The sequence below is a fragment of the Xenopus laevis genome, chromosome 2L, assembly GCF_017654675.1.
Source record: "Xenopus laevis strain J_2021 chromosome 2L, Xenopus_laevis_v10.1, whole genome shotgun sequence".
NCBI lineage: Eukaryota > Metazoa > Chordata > Amphibia > Anura > Pipidae > Xenopus > Xenopus laevis.
In genome coordinates, this window is record NC_054373.1 from 164,777,672 (window position 1) to 164,789,086 (window position 11,415).

Below are 11,415 nucleotides of genomic sequence, written 5' to 3' on the forward strand. Positions count from 1 at the left end.
ACTGGTTAGGCAGGGGGTGTAAACCAATACGGCTTGCTACAGGCCTTGATCCATGGTGATACCGGGAGGGACGCTCTGTGGGTGAAGGGGAGGGCGATCATCGGAGCCTTGCTGGGGTAGCATTTGGGAGTATTCGCTAGTACCTGCACATCTCCCTGATAGAATTGGGGGGGTGCGTCTCAGGGTCTAATTCTGACGGCTGCGAAGTGTGCAGCAGAGAGACTCCATGTGTATGGGTCTGTGACCCTTATTGGTGATCATAAGATTTGTTGTTTTGGTACAGCATTCACTTGGTTCCCCTTCCAAGGAACTTGGAGGGTTAAACTGAGGGTGAAGGGGTGGATGGGGAACCAAGTAAGGGAACCTATGAGGATCTGGTTTTTACCTATTGCTTTCCAGTAAACTGATTACTAACCCCCATCCATGTACCGTGGTTATCCCAAGACCTTATGATTGGTCGAATCTCCACCTCACGGCTTGTATATATCGCGCAATTTAATTACAGTCCGTTTATCCCCCTGGTCTTAACATTCATTTTAATTAAATTTTTTTCTGGACTTTTTGTTTTAATATTAATAAAAGTTAAGTTTTAGTTGGTTCTTTGAGTCATCGGATCCAACGATGGGGAGGTGCACCTTTTAAGGCTTGCTTTCTTTTTCTCCTTCCATTACTATGCATTCTGGATAAGCCATTAAAAGATATTAAATTGTATTTTTCTGGAACTACTGATCCAAGCCCCAGTCCCTATGCTTTGCAGGAGCACATAGGCATCTCAGCTTTAATGCACTGATTTTTTTTCAAGATTGACATTCAAAATTATGTCTCAGCCATTTCCAGTTCGATATCCTCTGTATGATATTTAGGTACTTCAGCAGGTGGCTTATCAGATAAATTACCCTGTGTGTCTTAACATAGGTGCAATTGTAGTTTCCAACAGTAACCAGTCCGATATTTCCCTTCATTTTCCAAGAAGTAGCAGACAGTTCAAAACAAACTGTGGCCTATGGTGTCATATAGCACAAATCACACCACTTCCTTCTTCATGCACTACTCTTCCAGTTTCCCATCTGCACACACTAGCATGGTGACCAACAGAAGAATGGAGGTAAATTGTAAGGGACATTGAATGGCTGCAAAACATTAATTTCAGCAAGCAGGTTTGGCCAAAAGAAGAAATCAAGGTCTTTAGGGCTCAAATACTATACCCATATAAAGCAATGTAGGATACAGTGGAAGGGAAGCTTGTACTCGATCTAGCTCAGTTGGCAGAATAAAAATAAATATATCGGACTAAACAATATGAATTTACTTACATAATCATGTTTTTTTTTATATAACAGGGAATTAATGCAGGTCTGTTTGGTGTAGAACGGCTGCTGTGCAAAGACATACTCCCACCCCATTCTACTCATCCTCACAAAGAAAAAAACAAACAAAATTCTCCAACTTGGTAGAAAAAGTTTAGTAGTCTTCATCAGTGATTGCGCTTATGAGACAAATCAGTACATGAACACAAACCAGTTTTATGTTACAGAATAAAGAGATAGTCCCATCCATGAATAAAAACCCACTGTTTGATTTTGGGGTGCTTTGCCCATCACATGTTTAGTAGGTTACACAGGGCCAAAATGTCCATAATTCCCATTGGATTAACCTGAAAGGGCTTTTGCAAGTGCTTTCAGGAAATTCTTACTGGGGATGATGAAAGGTGATTTTGGTTCCACATAAGTGTTGGGGTTATGTCATAGTCCCACCTCAAATGAAGTCACGAGTACCATCAAGGCCTGCCCTCGACCCGAAGGCCGGTAACAGGCAAGTAAAAAAGGTGACAACACTAATATGTGCTTATAAGAAACAGTCTGAATTGGCTCCATGTGCCACTGGTACAGACCTGGTGTTCCTAAACAGTTGCAGTAATTTACCACAATTGAAGTGCCATGCTGCTGTGTTTTATCCAAAACACAACACATGAAGCTGATGGGGATTTGCAAACAAATAATAAATTATGTTCCATGTATGTTATGCGCACACACAAAACACTGGCCTAGCAAAATCAGCTTAAGGGCAGGGGCAGACTTGGGGAGATTTAATCACCTTGCGACTAATCACCTCTTCTTTGGGGCGACCATCTCCCCGAACTGCCTTGCCCCTGCCTTCCGCCTGCTATAATGAGAAAAAGCCAGGGCAATGGCACTCATGGCGCTCCGATTTCTTAAGTCGCCCCGAAGTTGCCTCATGAGGAAACTTCTGACGACTTCGGAAATCGAAGCGCTGTGAGTGCATTGACGCAGGCGATTTTTCCAGGCTGAAGGCGGGGGGAAGGCAGTTCAAGGAGATTGTCAATCCCCAAAGAAGAGGTGATTAGTTGCCAGGCGATTAAATCTCCCTGAATCTGCGCGTGTGCCCCAGCCCTAAAACAAGATCTAATTAAAAAGGCTGATCTCATAAAGCAAATAATTGTAAGATTTACCTGCAGGTCTCATACACATGGTTCTGTTTTTAATCGAAATCAGAAGCAAAAACTCCCGTTTTCTGGGGTTTACGGTTTACACAAACAATTTTCTTGGATGCCATTTAACATGACAAACCAACCCAAACAATTAATTCAATTGAAGCAGCTGACCAAAACATTTTGATCAGAACAGATCCAAGGAAACAAGGTAAAAAGCTCATGTGCAAATGAGACCTTCCAGTCCAAGCATCCTGTAATTTCAATGCCAGGTATCCAGAAGGCTGAGAATGTGGATTGGTTAAAGGAGAAGTAAACCCTAAAGTAAAAAAAAAAACCCTAACGCCCTACCCTACATAGATGCACCTCCCTTCCAGCCTAGCTGCTACCCCGGGAAAATGCCCCTAAGTCTTTCCTTACTCCTCGGTGCAGAATCTGTCCAACAGAGTTCACAGGCACTAACTTCAGCCGTTTCGGCAATCTTAGGGTCTTCTCCCGGCGCTTCAGCAATTACTGTGAGTTTAGGCACATGCGCAGTTGTAGCGCAATTACTCCAACTGCGCATGTGCCGATACAGCACTTACTTCCCTGAAGATTACCGTAGAGAAGAAGATGGCACCTGTGAACTCCGCTGGACAAAATCTGCACCAAGGGGTAAAGACTTAGGGGCATTTGCCCGGGGTAGCAGCTAGGCTGGGGGGGGAGGGTCTATGTAGGGTAGGGAGGTAGGGGTTTTTTTTTGCTTCTCCTTTAAAGGGGTTGTTCACCTTTGAGTTAACTTTTAGTATGATGTAAAGAATGATATTCTGAGGCAATTTGCAGACGGTTTTCATTTTTTATTATTTGTGGTTTTTGAGTAATTTAGCTTTTTAATCAGCAGATCTCCAGTTTGCAATTTCAGCAATCTGGTTGCTAGGGTACAAATTACCCCAGCAACCATGCACTGATTTGAATATGATACTGGAATATAAATAGGTGAGGGCCTGAATAGAACGACGCCTAATTAGTATTAGCAATAACAATAAAGGTGTGGCCTTACAGAATTGTTTTTTTTAGAAGGGGTCAGTGAACCCCATTTGAAAGCTGGAAAGTCAGGAGAAAAAGGCAAATAATTGGACAACTATAAAAAGTAAATAACGTTCCCTAGAATTGGCCATTCTATATCATACTAAAAGTTAACTTAAAGGTGAACCACCCTTTTAAGGGGAATCCTGGCAGTAAAATAGTTACTTGGATGCAACAGTTATAGCCCAATTTCTTGGTAGAAGTATGTCCCTACCTATAGATGTTACTCGCAAAGATAACAGCATTGTATTGTATTCTAATAAATAACAGTTGCCGCCTATTGCATTAAGCTCCCTGCTTCCTCTCCTCTTGGTACTGTCCTTGTATCACTTTTCCTTGTTGTTCTTGCTACGAGGCGGAGAGTGGCTTTTCTCCTTTCGGGAACGGGTACTGCTTTTATAAGGATGTGTCCTATGCTTCCTTGAATGTCCTTTCTCACTGCAACGATCCTCGGATTCTTTCTGCTCATTCTTTGTACTGCAGTCTTTTTCCCTCTTTGCTGGTAATGTATTCTTGATCGTGTTAATCAAAAATCGTTTATTGGTGGGGGCAAGAGGGCATTTCATCCTGCAAAGCAAACACATGACATACAATATAAAGCTTTTTTTCACAGTACGGAATTTCCCTGCAGACAGTCACCTCTCCAATACACAAATGTTCTGCTTTTGGCTTTCCTTGTACGCCACCTAGTGTATATTCTGAGTAAGGGTTGCTTATGTGCTTTGTGGATATGTATACTCCTCATGGGGTTGATATAGTTCAGCTTTTAATAATACCCTTAGTTATCCCAATTGGTGCACTCTAGATATCTAGCCAACCTATAGCATAACTAACTGCCCAAGCATATTTGATCTATGAAAAAAAAGATTTAAGATGGTCACACATGGGGAGATCTCTCCTCGATATGTTCACCTTGAGGTGGGTGATATTGGGCTGATCCGAATGTGGGCCCTAGGGCCCAACAATCAGATCACAATGAGAACAACAAAAAGAAGAATACGTGTGGTCGGCTCGAGGACCGATGCTATCCTCGATCCAGCTGAATTTTTAAACCCGCCTGATCGACATCTGGCCGACTCTCAGCCAGAAATAGATCGGGAAGGGCCACATAAACTGCCCACTTAATCTGTCGCAGCATATATCTGTCCGTGTATGGGGGCTTTAAAGGGATTCTGTCATGATTTTTATGATGTAGTTTTTATTTCTAAATTACACTGTTTACACTGCAAATAATTCACTCTACAATATAACATTTCATTCCTGAACCAGCAAGTGTATTTTTTTTTTTAGTTATAATATTGGTGTGTAGTCAGCCATCTCAAGTCATTTTGCCTGGTCATGTGCTTTCAGAAAGAGCCAGCACTTTAGGATGGAACTGCTTTCTGGCAGGCTGTTGTTTCTCCTATTCAATGTAACTGAATGTGACACAGTGGGACCTGGATTTTTCTACTGAGTGTTGTTCTTAGATCTACCAGGCAGCTGTTATCTTGTGTAAGCTGCTATCTGGTTACCTTCCCACCTTACCTTCCCATTGTTCTGTTGTTAGGCTGCTGGGGGGGAAAGGGAGGGGGTGATATCACTCCAACTTGCAGTACAGCAGTAAAGAGTGACTGAGGTTTATTAGAGCACAAGTCACATGACTTGGGGCAGCTGGGAAACTGACAATATGTCTAGCCCAATGTCAGATTTCAAAATTAAATATTAAAAAATCAGTTTGCTCTTTGCTGGAGCAGCACTGTTAACTAATGCATTTTGAAAAAAAAATTCCCATGAAAGTATCCCTTTAAGTAGTGCTCTGGTCTTCATTTATTTAAGAAAAAGAAAAAAAAGACAGCAATTCCTCATGTACAGGTCACCCTCTGTTAAATAGATTTTCTTTTCTGGAAGATGTTCATAAATCAGAGAATTATGCATGGTGAATGATGAAAATGATCTACCATGTCCTGAAAGGGGAAACTTTAATCACATACAGTCCTGTAAAGAAACTGCTATACTCTTAGTTCATTACCCATGCCATTTGAAAATCCCAAATTATTAATGATAATATCAATCATGGGTCCTCACAAATCTACAGTTCTCTATACTCCCCGATTCCTCTGCAGTTGCTTGGTTTGAATTTCAAACTTATCTAATGAATGTCAGTTTAATAAACAACAATATTAAACACCCAACATCATTATACATTTGTTAAACATTTATTGTGCTTTAATCCATATGTCTGGAAATTCTCAATATATCAAAAGTACCATCAAATGAATATAAATTTCATTAAGGTGCATATATATTTCAACATTGCTAGTACGTGTGTATCGAATTAATGTTGGAACCATCTTTAAAAACCAAACAAGCTAGTATAAGGTAAACTTGTCCCAGCTATTGAGCATTCTAATGATAATTATGACTATATTTACAAGTAATTATCATAATGGGTATATCATACTTCATAGATAAACACACAATTGTCTTATGCTGACTGCATCCTGAATGTATTTAAGTTTGTGTATATCGGGGAATCGGTTAGTGTAAGGCAGTGATCCCCAACCAGTAGCTTGTGAGCAACATGTTGCTCTTCAACCCCTTGGATGTTGCTCTCAGCGGCCTTAAACCAGGTGCTAATTTTTTAATTCCAGGCTTGGAAGCAAGTTTTAATTGCATAAAAACTAAGTATAGTGCCAAGCAGAGCCTCCTGTAGGCTGCCAGTCCGCAGGGGCTAGCAAATAGCCAGAGCCCTTATTTGGCACCCCAATGGACATGCTTGTGTTGCTCCCCAACTCTTTTTACATTTGAATGTGGCTCACAGGTAAAAAAAAAGTTGGGGACCCCTGGTTTTCAGTAATGAAAAGAAATGATTAATAAATAATAGTTTGCTACCATCCACTCATGTAATTACACTCAGGTTCCCTCTATTCTTAGAAATACACCAGATAATTGTATCAGACTTCCAACCTTCAGCTTAAACCTCCTTGCCCCGGGCGGGCGTGAGCATGCTCAATTTGCTCATCTTGCCCCCCCCCCTGTAATCTGAGCCCAGAGCTATAAGTGAGAAGAGACTCAGGCAGGAAGTGATGTGACACCAAGCTAATACTGCAGCTGCTATCCTAAACAAACAGAGAGCTTCTACAGCTTTTTACTCAGGTATGGTAAAACATTCTACAGAATAAATATAGCATTCAAGCTTGCAATACTGCAGCTAATCTATTGACAATAAAATGCCTCCGTAGCTTTCCTTCTCCTTTAAGTTAACTTTTAGTATGTTATAGAATGGCCAATTCTGAACACTTCAAATGGCCTTCATTTTTTCTTTTTTTAGAGTTTTTGGAGTTATTTGCCTTCATCTTCCAACTCTTTCCAGCTTTCAAATGGGGGTAACTGAGCCCATCTAAAAAACAAATGCTCTGTAAGGCTAAATGTATTGTTACTGCTACTCTTTCTCATCTTTAAATTCAGGTTCTCTTCTATTCATATTCCAGTCCCTTATTCAAATCAATGCATGGTTGCTATTGTAATTTGGACCCTAGCAACCAGATTGCTGAAATTGCAAACTGGAGAGCGGCTGAAAAAAAAGCAAAATAACTCAAAAACCACAAATAATAAAAAATGAAAACCAATTACAAATTGTCTCAGACTAGGTGAACAACCCATTTACCCTTACCTTCTTCTTAAAGCAGATATATCTGCAAGGGAGTAGCTTTTTATAAATACATCCCTGAATTTTAATATGAATACAATGAAAAATTGTAGCTTACCAGCCCATTGCTCCCATGGTTTCAGCTCGGATCTTGCCACGTTTTGCTTCTTTGAGAAGCTCTTCTACAGCTTTTCTGTATGAGCATAAAAGATCATGAAATTAGCATTAAACGACATGTTTTTTCTTTTTTTTTTCCAATTTAAAGGGTACTTCAACTTTGTGCAAACAATGTATCAAACTCATGAAATATGGTCTATTTACCATTAGTATAATTTATTTATAATTTGCAAATTTATTTAAAAATGTCCTTTTCTTTTTTAATCTGACTATAATGAGCAGCCATTTTTTGGTCTCTGGTTACTAAGATTAGCCCACCCTCAAACCTGTAAAGCTGCACATAGGAAGCTTGTGCCAATACTGAGCACTGATTTAGCATTTCTCAAAAGAGCTCTTTCTAGACACAAAGCTGGAGTATGAGCCTTCCAAATAACCCCTGTTCCTGGGCAACAGTCCATTTTGTGACACCAGAACCTTTTGGAACCAGGTTAAAATGGATTCCTGTAACTTTCCCCATACCATGCAAGGTGCAAAAACTAACAAATTAGAAATACGTATAATTCATAATCAAGATCAGTCCTATTCACTAATGTTTCAGCTGAGTGTTTTGGAGCACACAGGCCCCTTTGTCAAGCATAATACAAATGAAAGCTAAAAAGGCACATTATATACACTGTTAGATCACTGAAAAGGGGTTTATGGGCAATAAATTAGAAAGTTATAGATAGTCAGAGATAACTTGTAGAAAATTTAGAAGAAATCGTCCAAGGATCTGGAATCAGTCAGGTCTCTTAGTTTGAACTAGACCAAGACGTAATAGGGTACGGTTAACACAACAATGCACAATTAGGAATTGGACAAGAAAAAAGTGAAGATACAGGTAAGGGTTCCAATGGGTGGGATAACATATGGAACCTGAACTTATCCCACCCAGTGCAACCCTTACCTGTATCTTCACTTTTCCTTGTCCAATTCCTAATTGTGCATTGCTGTGTTAAAGGACCGGTAACATCAAATTTTTTTTAAAAAAAAAATGTGTTAGTATACATCGAAAAAAAAAAAAACACCAAGACAAATTAAAATTTAAAATCACAAAATCTTTATTAAAAAATAAGTTACTGAAACGGAGATTGCGCTCCTCTTTAGAAAGCGATCGGGTGATCCATCGTGTGGTGCTCGAGTTCTCCTTCTTGCCTTCCTTATAGGAGATAGCCAGGGAAGAGAAATCGAGAGCCGCATGATGGATCATCACCTTTTCTGATGAGGAGCGGAAGCGGAGTTTCGGTAAGTTATTTCTTAATAAAGGCTTTGCAATCTTAAAATTTCATTTTTTTTTCTATGTATACTAATGGATTTTAAAAAAAAAAAATATTTGATGTTACTGGTCATTTAACCTCACCCTTTTCTGTCTTGGTCTAGTTCAAACTATGTGACCTGACTAAATCCAGACCTCTGGACTATTTACAACCGACCCTAATTACTTTTATTATCTTCTACAAGTTAGCTCTGTCTATCTGTAACTTTTTATTTACTATTATTGCCCATTTATTATTACTATTGCCCATATATATTGCCCATAAACCCTTTTTCAGTGATCTAACAGTATATATAATGTGCCTTTTCAGCTTTCATTTGTATTTTGCCTGCCTAAAGGGGCTGGTGTGCTCCAAAAGCTTGCAATGATTACTTATCCAGTTAGCCAATGAAATAGGGATGCACCGAATCCACTATTTTGGATTCGGCCGAACCCCTGAATCCTTCAAGAAGGATTCATCTGAATACCGAACCGAATCCTAATTTGCATATGCAAATTAGGGGTGGGAAGGGGAAAACATTTTTTACTTCCTTGTTTTGTGACAAAAAGTCATGCTGTTTCCCTCTCCACCCCTAATTTGCATACGCAAATTAGGATTCGGATTTGGTTTGGCCATACACAATGATTCAGCCAAATAAAAGGCTGAATACCGAACAGAATCCTGGATTCGGTGCATCCCTACAATAAAAGGTATGACCAAACTTTACATTTTTTTTAAATGGCTGACACGGTACTACGTCTTAAAACTATGTATATGGGTAACAATTGGGTAAAGAGATTCTTTAAAAAAAAAATGTATATTTATATATAAAGAAGATTGTCAAGAGTTGTGAAACTGTGCACTATTCTAATTATAAAGGCTTTTCAGATGTAGCTGAACTTCAACTACCACTGTACTCAGCACCCAACCCTGGCAACTGCAGATACACAAGACTTGAAGGGCCTTTCAGTGATGTAAAAAGAATAGTGAACACACACGGGCCATGCCTGAAACCTATAAGAACAGCTGGATCTCAGTAGCAGCAAGATCTCCCTATAAACCACTGATCTGAACTGTTGTTTTTCAGAAATAACTGCACCCAATCACTTCCCCCAGCTCCACCTCCCCCACCTATAACAATATAGCGGTCTCTACATCCCACTGCTCCTAGAACATAAACAGTTTGCCAAGCAGCATGTTCTTTTAGTACAATATCGCTCATACCGCTCCAGTTCGTCTTCCTGCATTTTCGTGGCGTAGTAAAGGAACCCGGAAATAAACGTAGGAGGTCGCAACAACACAACGCCAAGCAGCCCCAGCGACTTCCGGAATGGGCGTGAACAGGAGCGTCACAGATCAGCGTCCTATTACAGAAGGAGTCTTTCGGGGGCGGGGCTGTTAGGTCACATGGAAAATAAAACATTGATTAAAGCCTGCGACGAATCCGATTAATGTCAGTGGGAAGTGGGTAAATATGAAGGAGGGTGAATGCCAAGCTGTAACCCTATCTACCCAATTGAGACTTTATATCATTGTTGGGAAACAACTACAGAGTCTCCTAGTGATTATAATCATTTGCTGCTCTGGGCTGGTGCTTCACCTTTAAAAAAACGCAGCAGGGGACTGTTTGAGGAAGGGTTCCAATGGCATCCCTTTCCAACCAGTCACATATTAAATCCACATGGTTAATTAGCAATTCATTTAGATCCATGTCATGCTGCAGACTGAACTTATTTATGTGCAGCCAAGCAGCATGGATATGTTTGGCTACATTTAGGGTTCCCACCAGGCCAGTATTTGACTGGCCTAGCTGTCAAATACAATAATGCCAGTAAATTTGTAAAACCCTATAAATCCTATCCTGCCCTGACTGTCTCCATTGCCGATTACCAGAGGAGTCCTGCCTCTGCTCCACCCAACACAGCCATTTCCCCACCATGTCTATTTCCCAGCTCCATCCACCCATTTCCCTGCCCAGCTTTCCCATTTCTCCACCCTAGGGTTGCCAACAGTCACCTGGTTTTGACCTGGACAGCTGAGTTTTTTGAAGGGCTGTCCATGTCAAAACTGTCTGCCTGGTTTAACAAATTAGGAATTCATGAGTGATTGACGGGTGATTGGCCAATCGCCACGTCAAAGCCCCGTCACGTCACGGTCCCGTCTGCTAACAGTTGGGAGGAAAGGTGGCAACCCTACCGCACCCTGTGCCATCATCACTGCCCCCAAACCTGATGGCCGGTTTACACCTGGGTCGGGCGGGTTTCGGCGGATCATGGGCAGGTTCAGGTTGAACTTACTCTGCCAGATTTTGTCAGTGTCCATTTAGAGGCTCTAGCCTGCCTCCTTTTGTGACATCAGAGATGGGCAAGTTGTAGGTTGCCACCTGCCTGGTTTTCACCTGGACAGCCCGGTTTTTTGAAGGGCTGCCTGGTAGAGTCCTGCAGCGGGTCGGGTATCTGCGGGTTACCCGCAAAAACCTGCTGTACCCTATGGGTTGCATGTAGAATTTCCGGGTGGGAGTATAGACGCGTGTCGGCGGTTCTGTGGGTTTGCAGGTAGCGGGTCGGGCCGCAGGTCTTCTCAATAGCAATTTTTACTTCTTTTTTTCTGATCACAGCTACTTCCAATGATGTCACTTCCGGTTTACAATGATAGCACTTCCTGTTTAACTCCTTTTTGTCTGATCACGCCTACTTCTGATGATGTCACTTCCGGTTTACAATGACAGCACTTCCTGATTCTTAATAGTCAGCGGGTCGCTGGTCTGGGTTGCGGATAAGGTACTTACCGTATATACTCGCGTATAAGCCGAGTTTTTCAGCACCCAAAATGTGCTGAAAAACTCGACCTCGGCTTATACG

General features: G+C 41.1%; 1 protein-coding gene across 1 annotated transcript; it reads right to left on the bottom strand.

The window, feature by feature from the left end:
- Window positions 1–3,624: 3,624 nt before the first annotated feature.
- polr1d.1.L (RNA polymerase I and III subunit D, gene 1 L homeolog) lies at window positions 3,625–11,052 on the bottom strand. The gene is made up of 4 exons (XM_018247710.2): window positions 10,852–11,052; window positions 9,779–9,949; window positions 7,261–7,335; window positions 3,625–4,081 (listed from the first exon to the last, which is right to left on the bottom strand). Exons 2-4 carry the CDS (start codon window positions 9,799–9,801, stop codon window positions 3,841–3,843), a joined length of 339 nt encoding a protein of 112 aa, XP_018103199.1. The 5' UTR covers window positions 9,802–9,949; window positions 10,852–11,052; the 3' UTR covers window positions 3,625–3,840.
- Between the last annotated feature and the right edge of the window lie 363 nt (window positions 11,053–11,415).